General features: G+C 44.1%; 1 protein-coding gene and 1 gene segment (V, D, J or C); both read right to left on the reverse strand.

The window, feature by feature from the left end:
* LOC140729757 (immunoglobulin kappa light chain-like) overlaps nucleotides 1-27,998 on the reverse strand; it is a 317,296-nt gene that overhangs the window by 261,974 nt on the left and 27,324 nt on the right. The window lies entirely within an intron of this gene.
* LOC140736223 (immunoglobulin lambda variable 3-9-like) lies at nucleotides 27,270-27,982 on the reverse strand. The segment is given in 2 exon segments: nucleotides 27,270-27,796; nucleotides 27,878-27,982. Coding segments are annotated over 2 exon segments (567 nt in total).

Below are 27,998 nucleotides of genomic sequence, written 5' to 3' on the forward strand. Positions count from 1 at the left end.
GTTGAGTGCAAGGTTGTTGCTGTGACACCAGTCAACCAGCTGGTATATCAGCAAATCTACACTTGATGTTTGAGCTATACATAGCCACATAGTCATGAGTATAGAAGGAGTAGAGCAGTGAGCTAATCACACACCCCTGAGGTGCGCCAGTGTTGATTGTCAGTGAGGAGGAGATATTAATACTAGCCCGCATAGATTTTGGCCTTCCAGTTTAGAAGTTGAGGATCCAATTGCAAAGGGAGGTACGGAGGCCCAGCTTCTTTAGCTTATCGACTGGGTCTGTGGGAATGATGGTGTTAAATGCTATAGAGGATGAACAGCATCCTGACATAGGTGTTTGTATTGTCCAGTAGATCGGAGGCTGTGTGAAGAGCCATTGGGATTGCATCAGTCATACTGTGGTGATTATGGCTCCCGGACCTCACTGAGGTAGAGTTCATTCTAGCCATGACCAACCTTTCAAAGCCTTTCATCACCATAGATGTGAGTGCTACTGGGGTAGTCATTAAGGCAGTTCATACTACTCTTCTTAGACACTGGTATAATTGTTGCCTTTTTGAACCAGGTGAAGACTTCTGAAGGTTGAAAATATCCTTGAATATTCGTGCACACAAATTTTCAGAGCCTTACCAGGTACTCCAACGGGGCCTGCCGCTTTACGGTTCGCCCTCCTGAAAGACAGCTAATATCGGCCGCCGAGTCAGAGATCACAGGGTCACCGGATGCAGCAGGGATCTTCACAGCTGTAATTATATTCTCCCTTTCAAAGCAGGCATAAAAGGCGTTGAGCTCATTTGGTAATGAAGCATTGCTGCCATTCATACTATTGGGTTTCGCTCTGTATGAAGTGATGAATGCAAAACCCTGCCAGAGTTGACGTGCATCCAATGTCACCTCCAACCTTGCTTGGAACTGTTTCTTCGCTCTTGAAATAGCCTTTTGCAAGTCATCCCTAGCTTTCTTGTATGGACCTGGGTCACCAGATTTAAATACCACAGATCTAGCCCTCGCAGACGACGAACCCCCTGGTTCATCCACAACTGTTGGTTTGGAAAGGTACAGCAAGTTTTTGTAGGCACACAGAGGTTTTAATGAAGTCGGTAACAACTGCCGCATACTCATCCAGATTCGAAGATGAATCCTTGAATACGGTCCAGGCCACCGATTCAAAGCAGTCCTGTAAGCACTCTTGTTCTTCCCTTGTCCATACCATCTTGGTCCTCAGTACTGATGGAAATAGAGGCCTGAAAGTCGAATCTCTGAGTACGAGCCAGAAATTGGAGGTTAGATGTCCGTTGTTTGCGAGTTTGAGAGTCCGAGGCCATGATCTGGAGGCCCTAAGGAGGCCTGCCCTGGGGTTGGAGGCCTGTCTCAATGCGTGAGGGGTTGGGTGGATGGGTGGGAAGGTGGGGAAGCGGTTTGTTTTGATGCTGCACGCATCACCAGGGCTTCACCTATCACCTTATAACTATCTTCCTTCCACTACACCACAGTTTAATTCTGTTGTCTTTCCCCCTTCCTTAGTCCCGAGGAAGAGTCTCAGTTTGAAACGTCGACTATTTATTCATTTCCATGCTGCTACCTGATCTGCTGAGTTCCTCCAGCATTTTGTATGTGTTGCATTGTATTTCCACCACCTGCAAACATTCTCGCGTGTTTTTTTGATATTGTTGTCTTGTTTCATTCTGCTGTTGTTGTTACTGCTGCTGCCTTTGCCATTCTATACAGTGTGTTGTTGTTATTCTGTTGGGCATGCTCCGTTGGCACCTGAATGCATGGCGACACTAATGGGCTGTTTCCAGCACAACCTTGGGTATGTTCATTGCTGACACAAACATTCACTGAATTTGTTGATATACATGTGATAAATAAAACCTCAGTATGAATTTGAAAAAATAGTTTTTATTTGGTGAATTATGAGGTGCACTAGCTAATAAAAAGACAGTGACTAATGTGCAGCCGTTTTTGGGAATGGATGTGTATGTGAGCAGGAAGTGGCATGTTGAGGGCAAGTGCTGAGGCATTGTGCCTGACACTCTGGTGAGGAGGCAGAGAGGAGGTACAGATAAGGTCTTTTTATTCTTAGCCTGGATGTAGACTTAGTGTAGTCTGCATGGTAGTCAGGGGAGTAGTATGCCTGTCCTGCATAATGTCAATGATTAAGGAAATTCGCAATGCCCGTGATGACTACTGCAGCGGGAGGCACCCCCAGATGCAGCTTGACTGACAGCGTCAAGGAGCTGGAGATGGAGTTAAATGCTGTAAAGATTATTTGGGGTGCTGAGATCATCAGAGATAAGGGCTATGCTGATGCGGTCACACCTAAGATGCAGGCCACAGTTAGTTGGGTGACCACCACCAGATGTAAAAGTAAAAGGCAGATAATGCAGGGTTCTCCCCTGGCAACTCCCCTCAGCAATGGTTATATTACAGAGGATAGCAACAAAATTTGGGTCAATAGCCCCATGCAGGATCCAAGGCTCAGTAGAAATGGATGACGCTAGACTTCCGCTCGAGACCCATAGTACTCTCTCAGACCCTGCCAGTCATTAAGAACCAAGTTCAGGCAAATATGTTGTCGATAAACACAAGCGATTCTGCAGATGCTGGAAATCCAGAGCAACATACACAAAATGCTGGAGGGACTCAGCAAGTCAGGCAGTATCTACTGAGGGGAATAAACTGCAAACATTTTTGGGGGTGGGGCAGAGACCCTTCATTTGGGACTAGAATGGATGGAAGCAGAAAGTACAATAAGAAGGTGGGTGAGGGGAAGGAGTACAAGTTGACAGGTGATAGGTGAGACTAGGTGGCGAGGGAGAAGGTGGGTGGGAAAGGGGGAGTAAGTAAGCAGCTAGGAGGTAACAGGTGAAAGAGGTAAAGAAGAAGGAATCTGCTAGGACAGTGGACAATGGAATAAAGGGAAGGAGAAGGGGAACTAGAAGGTGATGAGGAGAAAGGGTGAAAGTGCAACCAGGATGGGGAATGGTTAAAAAGAGCGAAGGGGTGAGGGAATTTATTGGAAATTAGAGAAATCCATGGTTATGTCATCAGGCTAGAGAATAATCAGGCGGGAAATGAGGTGTTGCTCCTCTGACCAATGTTTGGCCAATGTTCACCAATAGTGAAGACATGTCTTCTACAGGGGGAGGGCCCCAACAGCTTGCATTACCATGGCCGTAACCTCATTACTGAAGAGGAAAGATATACTTCCTTCAAATGAAGGTTCGGATAACTAAGAAGCGGCTGTTCATGCACCTGCCTCTTGTGCAGACCAACTTCCTGTGAAAGGATACCAGCATAGACCAATCTGGAGGTCGCTACAGTCTCCAGATTGGTTGCTTCATCTGACTAGTTTCTGTTCGGGCTTTAGTGTTCTGTTACATACTGCTTGTTCAGGCCATATATTTTTGACTTCGAGGTAGAATGTGGACTGTCCATTCTTACCGCCGTTGAAGAAATTCATGAAACCAATACCCCACTTGACCCTATCTCCATAATAAAGAATCCTGGTTGGCGGCTGGCCTGGTTTATGCTGATACCAGTGAAGGGGATTATTGCTGTGGGCCTTCTCTCCTGTCACTTTACATTGGATGTTACATGTTCTTCCGGGATGCTTGGTAATCGATGGTTGGACCTGGGTGAGGATGTGAGCCACACATCCACCTGCAAGAAGAGCAAAGACCAATAAAACAAGTTCTGCGCGGCGGGAGAAAGTGATACAAACTGAATAGGCATTGGGAACGCACAGCTGAAAGTCAGCACCAGGAATCAGGGGCCAGGCCACATATTTGCTTCGCTGGGTCCCCAAACAGCTGGTTAAACACTGAGAAGAACCAGCTCACTTCCCTGCCGATACACATGTCGGACAGAACCTGCCCGTTGACCTAAACCACCCCCCTCTTCATCGGAGGAGCTGGGTGCCAGGGGCGGGGATACCCAGCAGAACAGAAGTGGCAGCAGAAACAGGCCATCCGGCCCTTCCATCCTTCTTACCATTCGTCAAGATGACGGCTGGTCTCCTTCAACCCTGTTGTTGCATCGCATCCCCACATCCCCGAGTGGCTACTAACAGCTGGCGGATTGCAGAGATCTGTGCCCAAGGGAGGAGAAATCCCTCAGTCCACCCATATAGTGCTTTCAACTCAACTTCAAGCTGTCGAGGGGGATGACGGACGGAATACAAACAGTGATTAACAACAGGCCTTGGTTTTAACCATGCAACATGCACACACAATGCTGGAAGGACTCAGCAGGCCAGGCAGCATCGATTGAAAAGAGTATAGTCGACGTTTCGGGCCGAGACCTTTCGGCAGGAGTGGGGAATAAAAGATGAGGAGTAAATTTAAAAGGTGGAGGAGGGAAGAGAGCAACACAAGGTGATAGGTAAAACCGGAAGGTGGAGGGATGAATTAATTAGCTGGAAAGATACAGGGTTGGAGAAGGGGGAGTCTGATAGGTGGAGATAGAAGACCATGGAAGAAAGAAAATTGGGAGGCGATGGGCAGGCAAGGACATAAGCTGACAGGAGGAAAAGGAGATGGGGACTGGTGAAGGAGAGGTCGTGTGGGGGGGGGGTGCATTACCGGAAGTTAGAGAAATTCGATACAATCAGGACATGGATTGACATACCTGAATGGGAATGGGAAGTGGAATTAAAATAGGTGGCAGCTGGGAGATTCTTCTGGCAGACGGGGTGTAGGTGCTCGGTGAAACAGTCTCCCTATATACGTGGGGTCTCACCGATAGACATGAGGCCACACCGGGAGTGCGGGACACAGTATATGACCCCAACAGACTCACAGGTGAATTGTCGCCTCACCTGGAAGGATTGTTTGGTGCCCGGAATGGTAGTGAAGGAAGAGGTGTAGGAGCAGCTGTAGCACTTGGTTCGCTTGCAATGATAAGTGCCAGGAGGGAGATCAGTGGGGAAGGACGAATGGACAAGGGAGTCGCGTATGGAGCGATCCCTGTGGAAAGCAGAAACTGGGGGGAGCGGAGCTATTTACTTCATCCTTCCTCCTCCTCCCGGTTCCACCTATCACCTTGTGTTTTTCTCTCCCCACCCCCACTTTTAAATATACTCCACATCTTAGGGATGCAATAGGGTCTTTTAAGAGATTCCTGGAAAGGTACATGGAGCTTAGAAAAATAGAGGGCTATGGGTAGCCCTAGGTAATTTCTAAAGTAAGTGCATGTTCGGCACAGCATTGTGGGCCGAAGAGACTGTATTGTGCTGCAGGTTTTCTATGTCTCTCTGTGTTTTTTTCCAGTCATGCCGAAGGATTTCAGCCCGAAAAATCGACTGTACTTTTTTCCACAGATGCTGCCTGGCCTGCTGAGTTCCTCCAGCATTGTGCGTGCGTGTATGTGTGGCTTGGATTTCCAGCATCTGCAGATTCTCTCTTCGTTTTTAACCGTTTCTTTTTTTTTATCTCTAAGAGCAGAAGAATCCATTTTACTACGAATTAGTACAACGGCAACGGAAACAGCGGTTCGATTTCCGCCGGCAAACTCCGAAACTCCCCCTGAAGTCTCACTGTGCTAGACAATTGTAATGTATTTTTTGCGTAGTTACTGAAACCGAATCGCCACGTTTAAGATAGACACTCTAATTTGTTTAGCCCTGCGCTCAACGGTGGTTGCTGTCTGTTGCATTTACTGATTATTGAAATGTGCAGAATGCCGTTCATTTCCGAACTTAGTTCTTGTAATGTGACAGGGAATGTTAGACACCAACCACCCTGCCCACTCCATTCCCGCGCCGCTCCCGCCGCTTCACCCGCTCGCCGCACGTGGAAACGAGAATCAAATGGGGGGAGGGGCGGAAATTGCGTTTCCAATCGTAGGATCCTGATGCTGAAAGGTCTTAGTACTTCTTCCCTACTGATGCTCCCTGACCACGTGGCTTCAACATGTTGCTTTTTATTGCTCCAGGTGCCAGCACCTACTGTCTCTTGATTGTCGTCTTGTTACGGTAGTTCTTCAGTCTTCCATGAACGCAATCCACTGGAAAACACTCAGTATTTTTCAATTTTTTAATAGCGAACACTTTAAAACGAATTATATTTTAAAACAACCATATGCAGTCAAAAATATCCAGAATACCAAGCCTAACCGCTTTTAGACACAATTATACATCCTTTAATGACTTTGGTTGGGATATGTCCATCAATGCCTATTTTAATCATTAATTGATGTCGAGTATCCATCGTATTTATGGGGCAGAATTCGTCCTTCCAGCGCTCTCTGTGTGGACGGGGTGGTTTGATTCATTTTTCCGCGTGTTAGATTTCCCAGATATATCAATTTACTCTCAAATAAAAGAAGTACCCTGGGTTGGCACAAAGGAATCTCAGGTACAAGACGATAGCGATCAGTTGGGAGGAGGGGCAGAACATTGACAAATGAAATTTAATTTTAATAAATGTGATTCGAAGCATTTATGGGAGGACTAATAAGGCCACATCATACACATTGCACGGTCAGGCCCCAGGAAAAGTCTAAGGATCCCTAAAGGTAGAATCACCGGCAGACAGGGCGGAGACGATGGCATGCGAGATACCTGCGCTCGTTAGCCAGGACTCAGAATACAAGAACAGCGAGTCTATGACACAGTTTTACATTTAAAGGGCCAAAGACGGAGTGTTGTGTTCTGTTCTGGTTACTAACTATGGGGAGGATGCGATTGCACGAGGGCGGGTGCAGAGGACATTCGTCACGAGGTTGCCTGTGGTGGAGAGTTTCGGCGATGAGAAGACACTGGAGCGTCTGGGTTCTGAGGAAACCGAGGTAAACAGAACTAAGAGCGGCAAAGACAGGATAGCCAGCAGGAAACTATTCCTCTGGCAGATGCAGAAAACCGAAGTGCACAGGTTAGAATGAACCGAGTTCACCGACATATTGATCCTTCGCTGCCACCTTCTACTGAAGAAAAAAAATGAACAGCGTCTTGTTTAAAAATTTCAATCTAACGTTCAAATCTCTCCATTGCCTCTTCTTGGCAGTCTTTTAGTATATTGTAACTAGTTCCTACACTTCTTGCTCTTGTCCATCTTTGTAATTAATTACTGAAGAACTTGTAGCCTTCAACTAGTGGATTCCCAAACTCCGGAATGTCACCCTGAACCTCCCTGCTTTGCCAATTATCTTTCTTCCCATATTTCCCCATTTTTCTGTTTGGCAATGCTACTGCATTCATTGGTGCTTTTGTGGGTGCTTTATAAATAGTAGTTGTGAAAAAGATTAAAGGTTTCAGATAATGAGAGATAGTGACTTTATTGAGCGAAATCAGTCACAGATATTTTCATTCACCTAACGGATATGGACTTTGCAGACTGAGCCAACATAACAAAATTCCCAATTCTATTTTCAAATTCTGGTAAATTTTCTTGTGCGTGTTCATTAGCGCTGTGAAGATGTAATCAGCTACACTGGAAATAAATTACTCCATGAAGAAACGATACACAGGGCATAATGACTGAAATTATGACCCTAAGCCAGTATATCTGAACCTAATCAAATTCCCGTCAACTTCAGGTAAACCAACAAAAATAAAAACAAAAGGGAAGTCAAGGAATTATGAACTGCAACTTTTGTACGACTGCAGCTAACCTGCATCCTGATAATCACATTTTAGCTTCAGTGATCTGCAGAAATTTGCACATTATTTCAGTCTAAATAACACTCATAGCAATTGCACAACTGTATTTCTAATTGTCCACGTAGTATCATTTACCCTCTGCATGTTTGTCTTTACATACTGCAGGAACTGCTAACCGTAAGTCATTAGTCTACAATGCAGTGGACATATTCGCAAGTCTTCATCTTTCTAATTTGTCACATTCCACGTATAGAATATATGTGGCATGAATAATTTCTGTTTGTTATTTGCTATATTGTTTTTGATGGAATGTTCTTTATAGTTAACCTCTATCATATCAATTATTATTCTCATATCATAAATTAATTGCATTGATTTAAAATATTTTCCCACTAGTCAGTTTATTATCCAGAAATAGCAGGCTATCAGTCCGGGTGTTATTTTTTTTATTAGGATAAAAAAAAACATTTCAAAGTTTTGAAATGTTCACACCAGTTGCACAATTTTCATTATCGTAATTCGTCTCCTGAAAGGATGCTAATCACACAAAAAGTAAATGTAAAATGCATAAAATAATACCAGAAAACTTTCAGAATGGGATATAAGTTACTATAAAGTATATTGTGAATTTGAAAGTGGTGGAAAAAAATGAAATGGCTCTGAAGAAAAGAAGATTTCATTGTGGTGATTTCCTGATCATCAGTGATGACTTGCTTCGTGGGCTGGTGAAGCAGTTGTTTAGAGGTCTTCCAGGTTGCCTTTTTATGATCAATGAAGGAACCACCAATGGTGGCTTTCCACAGATGACTGATATTGCTTACTTAATCAATGTTGAGATTTTTCTGTCTTACTATATAATATTTCTGTATATAGAAATATGAAATAAACTTTAATAACGGAACAATGCCACAAAACAATGCACTTTGAGTCTCTTCGACAATTGTCCTGGTTCGATAGAGAGCAACCAATAACCATAAATCCTTACCATGGAGGTACAGGGAAAGAGTTTTATGACAAATAATTAAGAGATTAAAGGAAGATATTGTTAAACCTAGTTGCTGGATTTTTTCTTTAATCTGGCAGTTCAATACAAATTCTGAATTTAACACACTTCAGTGTACGAGAAAACAGTAATTTGGAGTTAAATCTCTGAATATGGACACAAATGTGAGAATTTGAAATTCATTGTTTCTTGAATAGAAATGATGAAGTTTCGAGTTCAACTGCGGACTAATTCCACGCTAGCACGAATCCTGTTTGCGTTGAGCTGTCATATTATTCTGAGGAAAATTTAAGAGCTTGGTGTAATGGAATTGCTTGAATATTTGAATGGTGGCTTGGGTCAAAACCAACGCTCGGAGTTAAAATCCTACTTTGATGATTTGGAGGACATTAGCTATATGCTATGCTTGTTTCCCCTGGATTTAATAAGATTAATGTGGCCACCTATTATCGGTATAATGAATTATCAGAGGGATAGGTGTAGTAGATATTCAGAAACGTCGGCCCGTGGTAGGCATTCCGAAAACAAAGGAGTATAGGTTTAAAGTAAGGAGTGTGCTTTACAGGGGATGTCAGAAGATCATTACAAATGGGTGAATGACTTCTGGAACATGCTACCAAAGTAGTTTATGGGTTCCAGCACAATCACTATTGTTGACAGGCATTTCGATAGATATTTAAGTAGATGAAGCACAGGCAGGGAAGGACAAGCCAGGAAAGTATGCCCTAGTTGCTGGAAGGTTTTCCGAGGGTCGAGATTTCGGAGGAGTTGGAAAGGCAAGACTGATTGGGAATAGTCAGAATAGTCAGTTCATGGGAATGCCACGTACCTAGAACTTGATTGGCATTGTTGAAGAAGTGACTAAGAGTATTAATGAGGGTAGGGTTGTCACCAGGTTCGGACATGGCCCAAGTGCGGAGTGAGAGACACTGAAGCAGGATCGATAGATCACAGACTTCAATGCGAATAATGTTAAAGGGGAAAAAACAATAAACACTAGGCCAAACAGGGCCGTTAACTAAATCTCTCAAAAGGAAAACGAAGCCTACACTGCGGCTGAAAAGAGCAACTAAGAATTAAACGAATACCGCTAGTCTTCAGATTCAGTCGACTCAACAGTCCAATTTCTCAGGCAAGGCGGAATGCAGAAAGCTAAGTGTTGTTGTGTCCTGGATTCAAGTCTCGACAAAACTACGACGGAACGAATTGAGTTAAATATTATTACGATGAAATAATTGGCTGACACGTGCATATTCACTAGTGCAATTGCCGAATCTGCTGCGCAGGCGAATCCATGGTTGTGACAAGGGTTTTGTCTACATGGACTTTAGCAAGACCTTGTAGAAGAATCCGCATGGCAGTCTGGTTTGCAAGGTAAAGTACACGGGATCCAGGGTGAAAGAGCCACAAGGATACCAAATTGCATTGTAGTAGGACCCAGTGAATGCCATTGAAATGGTGTCTTGCAGATTAGAGGGCTTTTTTGCAGATTCGAGGCCCGTGTACCTAATGTACAGTACTGTGCAAAAAAATTAGGCATGTATAGGGTGCCTTAGACTTTTGCACACTAATGTATTTGTCAACGAGGAACGGAGAATCAGTTTGTAAATCTGGCAGAAGCAAAGGATGCTGGGAAAGGCGAGGACAGAGCGCCGTGGGAGGGGCGTGGGGCAGGTGGAGGAGTGAAGGAGTGCCGGGGCGGAGGGAGGCGCGGGTGCAGACACACCCAGTCTTGAGACACTAGGCAAGCTCATTTGATTGCAAACAATCGATTCATTAATCATTACAGCACGTCTCTCTGCTCCTTCCCCTTCTTCTCCCTTCCCCTTTTCTCAGCCACAATTCCCTTCTCCCTACCCACTTCCCACTCTCAGTCCACAATAGAAACCCATCTCAGAATCAAGTTTACCATCACTCACATATAGCATGAAATTGTTTTTTTTTACGGCAGCAGTACAGAGCAGTACATAAAATTACTACACTATTCTGTTAAAGTCTTAGGCATCCTAGCTACATACATATGCGCCTGCGACTTTTGCACAGTACTCTATTTCGAGTTTTGTGTTACTATGTAATATTCTCTACATAAAAAATAAAATTACCTCTAACAGCAGATTTAGCCTTGTTCATTCCATGGAACACACCCACAAATAACACCATTTAAGTCTCTTCGATAATGGTTCTGGTTATGAGAATGTGCAGCAAGTAAGGTTTTTAGGCTCTTGGCTCGTAATCATTCATGAAACTTGGATCCACGTTAATTCTCCATCGCAAATTTATCGAAACAGCTTTATTCAACCAAGCTACAAAATAATATGCAAATTGCACCGTGGTTAAAAACAACAAATAGCATTCGTTAAAGTCAGATGGTCGCGGAGATCGTGAGGCACAACACCTGTTACTTGGTTTGGAATCGGTGAACACGTTATGCACAAGGTACCTGTTGGGTTTCTGTACTGACTTCCCTTCGCATTTGGCCACTGTGTAGCCAGTAAGCGCAGTAGTAAGTGCCCATCATCCTCGCTTATGTTCGACAAGAGTAGAGTGCACGATTGAGTTTCAGGTACTTTGCTCGCAATTAATCGTTCGTCAGGTACATCCTTATGAGTGTCGGATGAACTCTTAAAATACAATAGCCGCTGCAGGCCTTCATCCGGCTTCCGCCGGTACCAATGTATAACAGCTTTCGCAAAGTATATTTGTTGAACATCACAGTAAAATTGCACAAGTTTGTCGGAACCGTGGTGATCGATAATTGAGCCTGTGTCAATATCTGAAGCGCCACTTTACCTGTGGGAGAAAATAATTCAATGTGATTGAATTATTCCACATGTGGTGACGAAGGGCGAAGGAAAACAGGGATTAAAATGCAGAAACACTGACCGAGAAAGGAGGTCAATAAAATGACGGTCAGCAGCACCTTCATGTTGGGAGATACAGGGTCCCGTTGATCCAGGCGACTGAGATCCCGCCGACCGGTTCATTCGTTTTCGATGCCGCAAACTGCTGCTTCCATTTGGCGCTGCGACTTCATACCTGTCCTTTACTATTCCAGACTCGGCGCTGAATTTCAATCCGGATCTCACCCCACCACGTGGACCAGAAGCCCAACCCAGTCGCTGTGAAGTCGAGTGTGATTCCGAGATGAACCGTCTACACACACCGGGCATCTCTGCCTGAAGTCACCCGTCGCTGCAGCTTTCCGTTATGCCTCGGAGAGATCCACACTCAATTCTTCATTCCGACTACTCGCCGTAAACTTTGACGCTCTCGCTTATCCATAATTAATCCTCCTCTGCCTTCAAATTATTCAAAGACCCTGCTTACCCACGAGCTCCCAGGAGTCATAGACTTTCTTCATTTCTCTCGGTAATGGACAGCCAGTCAACACTGACTCCCATTCTAGGCTCTCGCGCGAATAGAAACATCCTCTACACGTCTCACTGTCAACATTCATCAGCGAACAGTACGTTTTAATTAAGATCCCTATTACTATTCAAAACTCCAGTGGATGTGAGTCTAACCTGCCCGTCGCATTTTCCCTTCGTTCCAAGTTACCCTCTCGGAACAGCTTCTACATAATTGACATCCAGAAATAACTTGACCAATGCTGGACACGATATTCCAGGTGTGGCTCCGTACGCACGGTATAACTTCGCTAACTTCGTAGTAAATTGAGCTTGTAATAAATAACTATCTTCCGTCAGTTGTTTTGAAGACCTGCCGCACCTGTGTATTCTGAACCACGTGCCGCTTCCCGCTTCAGCACTGGATCCCTGAATAGAATAACATTCCTTTTGTTTGGTGGGAACGCTGCCTACATCTCCGGTCAATGACACGAAGTTTCCTATCCCCGGCGGAGCAGTCGAGCGGCCGGAGAGACTGAGGGTTTTTGTATCGCCTTTCTGTCGACGTTTCACACTGTGCCGACCCAGCGGGCACAGTAATAGATAGCGGCATCTGTCAGGGCAATGTTGTCAATCACAAGAGAGAAGGAAGAGTTACTGCTCTCGGCTGAGAACTTGGCGGACACTCCCGGATCCCGCTCCATTCGCCCTTTGTTAAAGCGCAGGATCCTTCTGGGTGCCTGGTTGGCGAGTTGCTGGTACCAGTGGATGTTATCGAGTACCCCTGCCTCGCACAGTATCTTCACCGTCGTCGTCTCTGGCTTCGTGATAGAAATCTGAAGCATCTTCAATTCCTCGGCCAGACATCCAGCTGCAAATAAAAGACACTGAAGCCACGCTGTCTTGAAGGAAAAAGCTGGAGCGGTGGTGGACATACTTGCGAGGGAAAGCGCCAGGGTGGTAAGCAGTGAACAGAGCGACGTGATGCAGTTTCCTAGGGGACTGGTCCTGTCGTGGCCCCGTTAGAATTAAATAGCAAGTGCCCGGATACAGGCCGGTTGTTTGAGCGGCTGCGCAGTGTGTCCTTCACCGTCACCTTCATTTACACTTTCATTCGCTGGTCCTTATCCTAGGAGAGGGGGCGAACAGCTGTGGTTTCTGCCGCCAGTCTGCGGATGTAGAAATTTGAAATACATATGGTTCATATTAAAAGTTACGCAACCTCTGTCTCTCTTGTCTTCCTGACCTCGTTCTGTCAACGACATTTCTCTTGTTTTATCGCGTCACTCATTTTCATTAGTGGCGATTATTCAAAGCTCTGAAATCTCCAGAGCGAAGGGTACTGATGCTTGACCCGCTGTGTGTTTACAGCGAACTTGCTTTAGATCCTGGCGGCTCAAGCAGCAGGCCACAGAGATGAGAATATAAAAGACGGGGAAATGGGAATAGATGAGTCTGTCCTTCGTCGTGCTCCTGGTTCATAAAGATCATAGGAACGTAAGACATAGAAGCAGAATTAGGCTATTTGTCCCATCGGGTCTGGTCTGCCATTCAATCATGGCTGTTCACTTTTACCCCTCCTCAACCCCATACCCGGCCTTCTCCCCGTACCCTTTGATGCCATGTCCAATCAAGAACCTGTCAATCTCTGCCTTAGCTATACCCAACGATGTGGCCTCCACAGCTGCCTGCGGTGATAAATTCCACAAATTTACCACCCTCTGGCTGAAGAAATGTCTCCGCATCCGAGACTGTACCCTCTTGTCCTAGACTCCCCCACCATGAGAAACATTCTTTTCACATGTACGTTGTCTCGGTCATTCAACATTCGAAAGGTTTCAATGAGAAACCTTCAAACCCTCAACCTTCTAACTTAAGGCGATCAACCAATTCCAGTGCCATCAAACGTTCCCCGTATGATAACCCTTTCATTCCCGGATTCTTCCTTGTGAAACGCGTCTGGACCGTCTCCAATGCCAGCAATGAGGAGACCAAAACTGTTCTCAGCACTCAAGGTGAGGCCTGCTCTTATATTCTAGAGCTCTTGAAATGAATGCTGACATTGCATTTTGCCTTCCTCACCACTGCCTCTACCTGCAAGTTAACCTTTAGGGTGTTCTGCACAAAGACTCCCAAGTCCCACTGTATTTCAGATTTATGGATTTTCGCCCGAGAGAGTTACTGGTAGATAGAAAGCAGTTTCTTTATTCGACAAAACGAGATACAGTAGGCATCTTATGGAGCACTTCCGGTGGAAAGATCTGCTGGCCCAACGTGGGGCCCAATATTTAGTGCTAAACACAAAGGACAATTGCATATTTACGAAGTATAAACAATGCTTTCTTTTGAAACTACATAGAAACTTCACACCTTCTGATTCGCATCCATTCCACAGACGCCAGCATCGTCTGGACTAGGATTCACAGCGTTTAGGAATCCATTGTTCCAAATTAATTCCACAATACATTATCTAGGAACAGAAGACTGGTAGCCAAAGCCATTTGCTAAATCTAAATTACCTTAACCCAAACATCACTGTAACACTTCCCGTTTAGAAAATAGCCTGCACATTTATTTCTACCACCAAGGTGCATGAACATGCATTTTCCAACATTGTATTTTATTTGTCACATTCCTGCCCATTCTGCTGGTTTATCTAAGTCCTTTGCAGGCTACCTGTTGCCTCAACACTACCTGTCCCTCCACAAATCTTCGAATCATCTGCAAACTTGTTCACAATTCCATCATCTAAATCATCGATATACAGCATACAAAGAAGTGGCCCCATCACTGGCCCCTGCGGAACACCACTGGTTCCTGCATACAACCAGGCAAGAATCCTTTTATTCCCACTCGCTGTACCCTACCAATCAGCCAACGCTCTAACCATGTTAGTAACTTTCCTGTAATGCCATGAGCTCTCAGTTTAGTAAGCAGTCTCATGTATGGAACCTTGTCAAAGGCCTTTTGAAAGTCCAAATATACAACATCCAATGCATCCTCTTTATCTATCCTACTTGTAATCTCCTCAAAGAATTCCAACAGGTTCATCAGGCAAGATTTTACCTTAAGGCAACCAAGCTGACTTTGTCCTATCTTTTCTTGTGCCAGCAAGTATTCCACAATCTCATCCTTAGCAATTGACTCCAAGTCTTCCCAACCACTGAGGTCAGGCTAACTTGTCTATAATTTCCTTTCTGCTGCCTTCCTCCTTTCTTAAGGATTGGAGTGACATTTGCAGTTTTCCAGTCCTCTGGCACCGTATCAAAGTCCAATGAGTTTTGAAAGATCACCGCTAATGCTTCCACAATCTATAGCGCTACCTCTTTCAAAATCCAAGGGTGCAGTTCATCTGGTCGGGGTGACACTTAGGTACCCTTAGGTCTTTCAGCTTTTTGACCAGCTTCTCCCTTGAAATAGCAACTGCACTCACATCTCTTCCTTCACACGTTACAATATCTGGCACACTGCTAGTGTCTTCCAAAATGATGACAGATACAAAATACTCATCTAGTTCATCTACCATCTCCTTGTCCACCGTTATTATTTCTCCGGCCACATTTTCTAGTGGTCCTATACCCACTCTCATCTCTCTTTTTTTTATATACTGGAAAAAGCTGTTACTTGCCATTTTGATATTGTTTGCTAGTTTCTCTGTCTCTAGGTTTTTAAAAGCTTCCCAATCTTGACTTCCGGTAAGATGGCGATTGCTTAGCTGCTCCGAACTTTTGTTCCGTTACTGTCGCTACCTTTGCACTAAATGTCTCCATTTTATAAAGCTTAGTTAGGAATTATTTCGGTATCTCTTACTTGCCTGTGAATATATCTAACTTACAATGTCTAGCAAGAGTTCTAAATCCGGGAGAAAAGAAACTACGACCTCGTCGGACGTGACGATGGAGGCGCTTGAAAATCTCCGAGACGAAATCTTAAAGGAAATTAAAACCGCTTTCAAACAGTTAGAAGAGAAACTGGATCGGATCAACGATAAAGTGGACAAACATGCTGAACACTTATCTCGCATCGATTCGACTTCTGAAGCTTTAGAAAGTTGGGTTCGATACTTGGAGACTCTCTGTTCCAGCTTAGAGGAAAAATCTAATAAATTTCTTTCCAAAATGGTGGATCTCGATAATCGCAGCAGACGCTGCAACATCAGAATTCTGGGATTACCAGAGGCAACTGAGAAGGGGTCAACCGTGAAGTTTTTCGCCGAGTTTCTCTGTGAGATATTTGGGAAGGATCTGCTTCCGAAGCCGCCCGAGCTCGAACGGGCACACAGAGTCTATGTTTCCCCCGGAATTCTGGGTTCCCGTCCGCGACCAGTAATCTTGTATTTCCATCAATACCAGGTAAAACACAGTCTGATTGTGGAGGCACGTCGCAGAGGCTCTTTTTCTTTCCAGGATACAACCATTCGCTTTGTGGAAGATTTTGCACCCCAGACCTTAAAGATGCGCGCTGAGTATAAAGGCGTAATGAAAGTGCTTTTTGATCGTGGTTTCAAACCTTCCTTTCGTAATCTTGCTGACCTAAGAATCAAGTTTAATACCGGGGAATTCAAGTGGTTCAAATCAGCGAGGGAAGCCGAAGCGTTTGTGGCAAGTCTTCCGGCTATCCAGTCATCTTCGGAATCTGATCGGACCTCCTAAAATGGTGGATAAGTACTCCTCGTAGTAAAATTACTTTCTCTGGACTCGGAATTCACTTGAATCACTCAGACATTATTCACTGAAACTCTAAAGGCTGGTGACAATCTCTCCCGGGATTTAGTGTGTGTGTAATCTATTTTTACCTCTGTATAACTTTACCTATAGAGTTCTACAACTAATTCTAACTTGTTTTGGAGGTCTGAAGTCTTTAGTGAAGGCCTCCCTGTTTGTTGGTTCACAGTTCTACTGCTGATTTATTTTTCCTCTGTTTTAAATATTTATTTTATCTTTTTCTTTTCTTCACCCCCTTTTTTTTCCATTCTCTGAATTTTCTTTTCTCCCTTCTCGGTAAACGGTTGATAAACACTCGTCTTGAATTTAGAATTTTCCCCTTCCTCTTTTTTTCTTTTTCCTTCTTACCTTCCCCCCCCCCTTCTCTTACTTTATTCTTCTATAATATTTCGCGGGTAGGTTAGTTTTAGTTTTCTTCCGATTTTCTCTGTATTAAGTTGTATATCTCGGCAGAAGGTGTTCTAATCTGTAGTTATGCTTTTTAGTGCATAAACTAGTTACTGTTTGTTATAGCATTTATACGGAACTGCTGTCAATGACACAGATCTGGAAGTTGTATTTGGGTTAATTTTTTTGGTAGAGCTAGCTACTTGTTTTGGTAGCCGTCTAGTTTTGGGTTGTGTGAGTGGGGTGGATTTTCCAGTTCCAACATTTCTTTATTGTTTAGGACATGTTTATATTTTGACCTTACGAATCTATGTTTACATCTCTGTTCCCAGACTGCTATTGTACCGCTTGATTTTTTATATGCCTGCTGCCTTTTATGCATTAGTAATTGATAATGGCTAGTGCACTTAAATTTGTGAGCTGGAATGTAAAGGGACTGAACCACCCTGTTAAAAGGAGGAAGGTATGCTCACATATTAAGCAACTCAAAGCTGACATTGCTTTCCTCCAAGAAACTCATATTCGTTGTTTTGATAACTCCCGGCTTCTGTCCAAGTGGGCAGGTCAGCATTTTCATTCATCCTTTGCCGCTAAAGCTAGGGGAGTCTCCATTCTTATTAACTCAAATATTCCTTTTGAACTCCATAATAAAATATCGGACACAAATGGACGTTTTATTATTGTTTCTGGTAAACTATATAACACTAAAGTTGCACTAGCAAACCTGTATGCCCCCAACTTTGATGATGTTAACTTCTTTGAACGGTTTTTTTCCTCACTACCAGACTTAAACTCATACTCTCTTATATTGGGTGGTGACTTTAACTGTTGGTTGGATCCTAAACTGGACTGATCGTCCTCTGTTACCAGATCACCTACCAAATCTGCCTTAGCTATTCAGTCGTTTCTCTCTAATTTTGGTATCTCTGATATATGGCGTTTCCTCCATCCTACGGAGAGAGATTATTCCTTTTTCTCACATGTTCACCATACCTTCACTAGAATTGACTATTTCCTACTCGATAACCAACTTATCCCATTTGCCCACACTTGTGACTATCAGAGTATACTGATTTCTGACCATGCCCTAATTACCCTCTCTCTGAACTTTCCTGGTCTCCCTCAGAGGAATAAACACTGGCAGTTTGATTCAACTTTATTATCGGATGATGATTTCGTAAAATTTATTAAAGACCAGATAACCTTCTATTTTAACACTAATACATCACCTGAAGTGCCATCCCAGATTGTCTGGGATGCCATGAAAGCATATTTGAGGGGTCAAATAATCTCTTACACAGCAAATCTCAATAGAAGATCCCGTGCAGATCGAGCAGACCTCATTAACCAGATCAAAGATGTGGATCAATTATATGCCCAAACTAAGAACCCTGAATTATACAAGAAGCACGTTGAACTCCAAACTAAGTTTAACCTTCTGTCCACTCAACCTGTCGAATGCCAACTTCTCGAAAGCAAGAGCCGCTTTTACATTCATGGGGATAAGTCTGGTAAATTCCTAGCCAATCAGCTGAGGCGTTCTAAAGCCAAACAACATATTACAAAGATCCGGAAGGAGAACGGAGACTTTACATCGGATCATTTAGAAATTAATGATGCATTTAAAATTTTTTATTCTCGGCTTTATTCCTCTGAATCCCTGAATGACAATATCTCTGTGGATCAATTTTTACAGAATCTGAATATCCCCTCACTTTCATCTGATTTCAAAGCCAAACTTAATGCGCCTATATCACTAGAAGAAATACCTTCTGCAATTTCTGCACTGTCCTCAGGGAAATCTCCTGGACCTGATGGGTTCCCTGTGGAATTTTATAAATCATTCTCCTCACTTCTTTCTCCTCAGTTACTTTCAGTATTATCTGACTCGTTTAACTACGGCAAATTGCCACCCTCTTTCAATGAGGCATCTATTATTCTTCTTTTAAAAAAGGGCAAAGACCCAACAGAGTGTTCCTCGTACAGGCCGATCTCTCTGCTCAATGTTGATGTAAAGATCTTAGCTAAAGTGTTGGCTCATAGATTAGAAACCGTTATTCCCTCCATTATCTCTGATGACCAAACAGGCTTTATTAAAAACCGTCTCCCTTTTTTTAACATTCGGCGTCTATTTAATATTTTATACTCAGTTCCAACTGGGACTCCTGAATGTGTTATCTCCCTTGATGCGGAGAAAGCATTTGATCATATAGAGTGGAACTACCTTTTTGCAGTCTTAGAAAAATTTGACCTCGGCCAAAGTTTCATCTCTTGGATCCAATTGCTGTACCTGTGTCCTACTGCTTCTGTTCTAACTAACTTTCAGAAATCCCAAGTATTCAATCTCAAACGTGGCAGCCATCAGGGATGCCCCTTAAGTCCCTTTCTCTTTGATTTGGCTATAGAACCTCTGACGATAGCATTTCGAAAATGTCCTGAACTGACCGGGATTTGGAGAGGGGGTGTTGAGCATAAAGTCTCTCTCTATGCTGATGACTTACTACTCTTTCTCTCATATCCGTCTACACCCTTACCTCTAATGTTTTCACTTCTTGACCAGTTTAGCCAGATCTCTGGCTATAAACTCAACTTACATAAGAGTGAACTTTTCCCAATTAATAAAGAAGCACAAGAACTAATATTTCGTGATCTCCCTTTTAAAGTAGTCCATAATCAATTTACTTATCTTGGAATTACAGTCACAAGGAAGTTTAAAGATCTCTTTCGTGAAAACTTTTCAATCTTTCATATGCTACAAAACAGAATCTGGTACAATGGTCACCTCTATCTATGTCCTTGGTAGGTCGTATCAATGTGGTCAAAATGTATGTTCTCCCCAAATTTTTATACTTATTTCAATCTATCCCAATTTTTATTCCTAAATCCTTCTTTGATTCCTTAGACTCTATTATTTTGTCATATCTGTGGCAGAATAAGCGCTCTAGAATTAATAAAATCCACCTCCAGAAATCTAAAAAAGAGGGTGGCATGGCTTTACCTAACTTTCGCTTATATTACTGGGCAGCTAATATACGTTGTGCTGCCTTCTGGTCTTTCTTCCACGGTCAACCTGAGTGCCCTAACTGGGTGGCAATGGAGTTGAGCTCCACTAAAGAATTATCTATATCTGCACTTCTTGGCTCTGCACTCCCTAGCAGTCTGCCCAGATCAATAGCTAATCCTCTGGTTAGACACACTTTGCGTATATGGGCTCAGTTCAGGAAATGCAATGGTTTCTACGGGTTTTCCATTTCTAGCCCTGTTGCACACAATCACCTTTTTTTACCTACCACGTTCGATTCAGCATTCCATGTTTGGTACAGGAAGGGCATTAGACATTTTGAAGATCTCTTCATTGATAACCGCTTCGCTTCTTTTCAACAGCTCTTTGTTAAGTTCAACCTGCCTAACGCTCACTTTTTCAGATATCTCCAAATCCGACACTTTACTGCTCCTTTAATTCCTAACTTTCCTGAAATGCCTGCGAAAAATGCTATGGACCTATTTCTTTCCATCAATCCACTAGGTAAAGGTTTAATTTCAATTATCCGAGATAAACTAGCAGCCTTACGACGGGCCCCTGTGGATAAAATTAAAATGGCCTGGGAGCAGGATTTAAATATCTCCTTATCCGAGGAGAGCTGGGACTCAGTTCTCAAATCGGTTAACTCAACCTCTCTTTGTGCTCGCCATTGTCTCTTACAGTTTAAGATTGTTCATAGAGCCCATATGTCTAAATCTAAACTATCTCGATTCTACCCTGGCATTAGTCCGCTCTGTGATAAATGCAAGAGGGGCATGGCCTCTTTCATCCATATGTACTGGTGCTGTCCTAGCTTGGAGAAATTCTGGAAAGATGTCTTCACTACACTATCGGGTATTCTGAATCAGCACCTAGAACCTAACCCCTTAATTGCTCTGTTCGGTTTTTGGGGCGAGACAGATTTATGTCTGGGTCCGACCAAATGCCAAATACTATCCTTTGCCTCTCTCCTGGCGAGACGCTTGATCCTCCTTAGATGGAGAGATGTTGCCCCGCCCACTCATGCGCAATGGCTTAACGACATTATGGCTTGCTTGGACCTTGAAAAAATTCATTATTCAGTTCTCAATTCGGATTTAAAGTTCCATAAGGTCTGGGGGCCTTTTATCGAGTACTTTCATAACCTTCCTCTTGACTAGGGTTTTTTTTTCTTTTCGGTCCCTTGCTTTCAGCTCCCTTTTTTTCTGGTAGTAGGCATTATTATCCTCTGTTGCTAAGTGTATTCACAGTCTGGGAGTTTGACTGTCCGGACTTATACTCTCTATATTGTGTGGTGGTTGGTCTGGAATTGTTGTTTTTTTTTCTTGTGTTGTGGGGTTTGGGGAGGACACTAAACTCACTTGTCTTTAATTTAGGTGCTTTTTTGTTAAATTCTCTTCCTTTGTAGCATATTGTTATTGTATGCTTAACCTTGATCTGTATTAATGCTCCTCACTGGGATTTGGGGTTTATAATTTTGTAAAATGTTTTGAAAAACTAATTAAAAAAAATTTAAAAAAAGCTTCCCAATCTTCTATCTTCCCGTTAATTTTGCCACGGTTGTACGATTCTGCCATTTGAGTATTTCTTCGTTTTTTGAATGCATCTATACTGCACCTTCCTCATTTTCCCCAGAAACTCATGCCATTGCTGCTCTGCTGTCATCCCTGCTAACAGCTCCTTTCAATCTGCTTTGGTCAACTCCTCTCTCGTATCACTGAAATTTCCCTTACTCTACTGAAATACTGCTAGTTCCGACATTACTTTCTCCTTCCTGAGTCCCTTCATCCCGGTTCCCACCCCCTGCTAAATTAGCTTAAACCCTCCCCACCAGCTCTAACATACCTGCTCGCGAGAATATTGGTCCCCTTCGGGTTCAGGTGCAACCCACCCCTTTTGTACAGGTCATACATCACCCAGTAGAGATCACAATGATCCAAGAACCTGAACCCTTGCCCCTTTAGCAGCTTCTCAGCCAGGTATTTATCTGCCAAATCATGCAGTGTCTACCCTCACTAGCACGTGGCACAGGTAGCCATCCGGAAATTACTACCCTGGATGTCCTGCTTCTCAGCTTTCTGCCTAGCTCTCTAAATACTCTCTTCAGGACCGCATTGCTTTTCCTTCCTCTGTCAGTGGACTCAATATGTGCCAAGACATCTGGTTGCTCTCTCTCCCTCTCTAAAGTGCTGTGGACACGAGATGTCCGTGACCCCGGCACCTTGGAGGCAACATACTAGCCGGGTGTTCCGTTCGTGTCCACAGTATCTCCTGTTTGTTCTTCTGACTGTTGAGTCCTCTATCAATACCTCTCCCCTCTTCTCCTTCTTTACCTTCCGCACCACGGCCCCATGCTCAGTGCCAGTAACTTGGGCTCCGTGGCATTCCCCTGGGAGGTCATCCCCCACGATAGTATCCAAAACTGTATACTTACTTTGGAGAGGAATGGCCACAGCGATGCTCTGCGCTAACTGGCTATTCACAATTTCATTTCTCCTGACAATCATCTAGCTACTCGCTTCCTCCAACATCGGAGTGACTACTTCCCTACAACTCTAATCGATTTTCTCCTCACTCTCCCGTGTAAGCCGAAGGTCATTCCGCTGCTGTTTCAGATCCCTAACACGGTCTTCAAGGAGTTGTAGCTGGTTGCACTTCACGCAGCTGTAGGTCCCTGGGAGACTCTGGGTCTCCCAGGATTCCAACATCCAGCATGAAGAAGACATACAACCTTACCAGAAACTTACCCACAGCCAACGCCTCTTCAGCCGAAGCCTCCTTTGACCCAAAGCCTGACACTCCTACTCTCACCACTAACCCACTCCCAACAATGGCCGGCCGCTTGTCCCTTCTATACATGTTTTTAATTCGCTGCGCTCTGTTCCCGCCGCTGATCGGGCCTCCGAGGTTCCGAACGCCCGCGAAGCGCTGCTTTTAAACAAGCGTCGCCGACCTGCCAGAAACCTTGAAACTACGTTGTGCTCCCGCCGCTGAATGATGGCTGACCTTCAAGACTGGCGCCGCTTTCCCGTCTTTCGATACTCCTGATCTCCAAATAAATATATTTATTTAGGATAGAGTCACAGACTAGTTGAATTCCACAACGCGGAAATGGGCACTTCCACACAACTCGTCCATACCGACCGTGATGAACAGTGGATACAACGTGATCCCTGTGGAACACCACACTTGGACTGTTAACATCAGGCTAAGTCTGGACGCAAGTGGCTCACCTGTCCTTAACCGCATGTGAGTTGATCTTCAGGACCATTCTACCAAGCGGGATCTTGTTACAATTTGCTAAAGTGAATGTTATCGATTTGCTCTCGTTGATCCTCTTGGTCACCTCTTCAAAAAAAAAATCAATTTTTTGACATAATATCCCACGCACAATAGAATAGTTTTAATCCCAATTGCTCGTTTATCTGATATCTTCTTGTAAATTTCCCGCCACTGATTTTCGGCTAGCTCCCCCCCTCCCCCCACCACCCTCCCACGTAGTTCCCAAGTTTGTCCTTACACCACTTCTCAGAAAACACAACAGTAGCCATCTTATGCTCCTCTGTTACTTCGCCCGTGGTTAACAGTTATAGAAATATCTCTGCCCAAATACTTGCTTACAGCCATTCAGGCCACGTCGCCCAGCACTCTCCTGATTTATTCTTAGCCCAATCACGTGACAACTTACAGCGACCAATTCACCTACTAACCAGAAGATCTTTGAAATGTGTGAGAGGAAAGCGGAACACCTATAGAGTGTGCAAACTCCTTACAGGCAGCGACGGGAATTGAATGCCGGTCACCTGCACTGTAAAGCGTTATGCTAGCGACTACGCTACCGTGCCTCTCTGTGTCATAGAATTCACTTGGTCTGGCCGTGGGAATGTATCCACCTTGATGCATTTTACGACTGTCAGCCCCTTCCCTTTTGTAATGTCGATATAGTTCAAGTCATCATTTTCTATGCTATGAACTTCTTAGCTTCTTGACCTTCTCTACAGTAATTACAGATAAGAAATATTTAAATTCTCGCCCTATCTCCTGTGACTCCACAATCGTTCTGGTTACCTTTTCCCTCTTGATATACTTATAGAACATCTTAGGAATCCCCTTTGCCTTAACTGCCAAAACGATCTGAAGAATTTGTTCTCCTGATTTTCCTCTTAAGTGCACTCCTATATCTTTTATACGGCTCAGGGGATTCACTTGATCACAACTGACAATACTTGACATATATTCTCCATTTTCCCTGAAGAAACCCTCAATATACCTTATCAACTATAATCCATAATTCTGCCAGCCTTGGCTTTCAATATAACTAAGTATATTTAATGCAAAGATTGACTGGTTCTTGATCAGAAAGGGCATCAAGGATTACTGGAAGGTCAGAAAACTGGCATTGAAAGGGGGTAACAAATCAACCATGATGGATTGGGGGCAGACTCGATGGGCCAAATGGCCAAGTTCTACTCTTGTGTTTTGTGGTCTTATGCTGTCCCTGAACCCACCCTATTACACTTTCAGACGCCTGCCACTTCCCATACCTGCGAACAGCTTCTCTCAATCAACTTTTGCAGAATCCTGTCGAGTGACTTCAAAATTAGACTTTCACCAATCTAGGCCTTTAACTCGATGGCCGGTCCTATCTTTTTCTAAAATCATATAAAACGGATAGCCAGTGATCGCAATGTGCCACCCCGCCCCCGTCCCTCCAGCAGTCACCTGCTCTGCCCAATTTTCCAACTGGAGATCAAGCTTTTCCCTCTTTTTCATTTATTACGATATAGCCAGGAATAGGCCCTTCCGGCACTTCCAGCAATCCCCGATTTAACCCTTTGCTAATCACGGGATAGTTTATAATGACCGAATAACCTACCTACTGGTACGTCTTTGGAATTTATGAGGAAACCGGAGCACCCGGAGGAGCAGGGAGAAGTAGAAACTCCTTACAGGCCGACGAGAATTAAATCCAGTTCTAACTACGACGCTACTCCTTTTTGGTGAGGTAATCTACATATTATTTGAGAAAATTGTCATAGACACATTTAACCATGGCGTACCATAAACGATATGTGAATTGCAACAGTAGTTATAGCTGCCTTAATCTTTCTTGGTGATAGACTGTGAGTTTCAGATGTGCTGTCAGAGGAATTTTAATACATAATTATTGTGCATTAAGTAGCCTGGATGTATTACAGATATATTAATGTAACTAGTAACAAGAATGAAACTTCGGAGCAGTTAGTTGCTGTTAATGCAATGAATTGCTTTCTTTCGGATTGCATTGATCTTCTTTAATGTTCTTTGAGACAAACTCATGCACCTAAATGGAAAGAACCTCATTAACCGATATTGGAATGGCTTTGAAATGCCAGGAAGTGCGTTCTTTGCCCCAGAATACCCAGCTACATTTAAATGTCAAAGTTCAAAGTAAAACCTATTATCAGAGTCACCACATACAACGCTGAGATCCTTTTCCTGCGGGTTTACGTGTTATCCCAGTGTTTGTGTGGCTGGTCCAGTTACATTTCCAGTCATTGAATATCAAGGGTAGTTAATTGGAAACACTTGCTGGAGATTGCCATTGTCTGTACACTAGTGAAAAGGTAGTAAATTTATTAATGAAGCAACTGAAAATATAGAGGTCTAGGAAAAGACTTCCAACCTCCCTCCTTTCAGCGCTTTAGTACTCCAGTCCTTGCGGTATTCTCCACTTAATGTCCATTGACTTCAGTTTTTCTCAGGCTCCTCCGAGCTACAGTAAACCAAATACTGTCCTGTTATCAAAAACAGTCTCTCTCACCTCATCCCTAGAGTACATTTCATTTGTCCCTGTTTTGTGTTGTAATAGCCAGATTAGATTTGCCCGGCTTTATATGAATAGGACATCACTAGACAATTTTTTTTTCTTTATTTAGCGATACAGTGCAGATCAGGCCCTTCCGGACTACAGGTCACGCCGCCCCAGCAACCCCCGACAACCTCGATGAACCCTAACCTAATCACATTTTACAATGATCAGTTAACCTACTCGGTACGTCTTTGGACTGTGAGAGGAAACCGGGGCACCCGGGGAAAACCCATGCATTGAGCAGGCAGGACCTACCGGGATTCCTTACAGATAGCGCCAGAAATAAACTCCAGACTCCCACGCCCTGAGTTGTAATAGCGGCGTGCTAACCGCTACGTTCTCGTGGCACGTAATTTCCCATCTAATGGATCAATGCTGTAACTGCAAGAAAGCAAGTTGGCTAAAGACAAAGCCTGTTCTTCACCACAGGTGTTCATTACAGCAGTAAGGATATTGTCTTGTCTCTAAGTGTTTGCTGAATCCAGTTCTCTTGATCATTTATTAATACCACGTGAAGAAATTCAAAACCGCGTTCTTACGCAACCTGTACGATGCCCATGACAGTGCGGCAGGTTCGTGCAATGTTCGTGATGAGTGCACTCCAGCACATATCAGGTCAACTTGGTCCACATTTTCTGCAATTTGCCATCATCTTATTCCGGTGCCTTATGAGGAAGTGTCTGGTCAACTTACATTACTTACATTCAATCGCCAGGTACCTCTATCACAATGCCCGGGTACCTCATACCTCACAGACACAGCTAGCATCAGAGTGGTGTAAATGTGAGTGTCCCCCACTTTGACTCCAGATGCAATGTTTTGTTGTCTAAGGTCAAACGGTTGCGGAAGTATTTTCGTGATTGCCACCTACCATCTTCCATTGGCTGATAAAGCACCGCTTCTCTGGAAGAATTGTCAAGTGTATCAAGAGCACAAAAAGTTCTCTCGGTGAGGGCCTTCCATGTTATAGAAAAGATTGCAATACGGCACCCTCCGGTCGATAATCTTGCGGTGACCCTTTAACATGTGATAAATAAATCTGAAACTGAACCGGAAATGTTGTGCAATCTGCACCGTGAAGTAGCAGATGTCTGCCTATCTGTCTTTTGCAGAAGTTCTCGATCGTGGGAAGCTGGTTCGAGGATTGAGAAGTCTGCGGTTAACGCTCAGTGCTCCGCGCCGAAGATCAGTATCTCCTGGGACGGACAATGCGAGTATCCCTGCCGCACTTCCGGCCAGGCCACGCGGCGTGTTTCTGGTGACATAACTCCCTACTTTGCTTTCATAGGGGATAGTCCCGGCAATGGGCAACGCACGGCTGCAACCTCGTCCCTAAAGCCGAATCCTTTCATTCTTTCGAATGGAATTGGGGAGATTTCGGAACCGGCTGCTTCTGTCCCTGCCTCTTGAACAGACTTCAACTCCTGCCCGGCGGATATGGGTAAGTGCAATTCTAGCTGGGGGTCGCTGCAGCCTCCGGATTGACGGTTCCCTTTGACTGACTGGCTGCTCGTCGAGCTTTTTGTGCGGAGTTTGCTTTCTATTACATACTGTGTAAACCCAGTAGGCGCAGTAATAGGTGGCAGCGCTGTCAGCGTCAACTTCGATTGTTAACTGGACAACAGTATCTGTAATCTTTTCCGCGTTGAAGGATTCCCCGAATCCCGAATCCCGCGTTACGCCTTCTCCATAGTAGAGTATCCTTTGGAGCGGCTTTCCGGGTTTCTGCTGATACCAGTGAAGGGGATCATTGCTGCTGATGGTGCCTCCGTTCAGTTCACAACGAATTCGCGCGGTTTTCCCGACACTTATCGTCAGCGATGCTTTGGGCTGGGTCAGGGTCTGAGCCACACTGCGACCTGTAAAAAGAGCAGAAAATGGTAAAAGAATCTGCGCGGCGGGAAGGAGTAATAAAAGTTGAAGAGGAGTTGGTAACGCACAGCTGAAAAGCAGCACCACGAACCAGGCACCCTGCCACATGCTTGCTGCGCCGGATCAGTGTTTGGAATCTGAGAGGAAGCGCAGTTTCTCAGCTTTTGTTGTCGGGGATGAACCCGCCTC

Source organism: Hemitrygon akajei, chromosome 1 (assembly GCF_048418815.1).
Source record: "Hemitrygon akajei chromosome 1, sHemAka1.3, whole genome shotgun sequence".
Taxonomy (NCBI): domain Eukaryota; kingdom Metazoa; phylum Chordata; class Chondrichthyes; order Myliobatiformes; family Dasyatidae; genus Hemitrygon; species Hemitrygon akajei.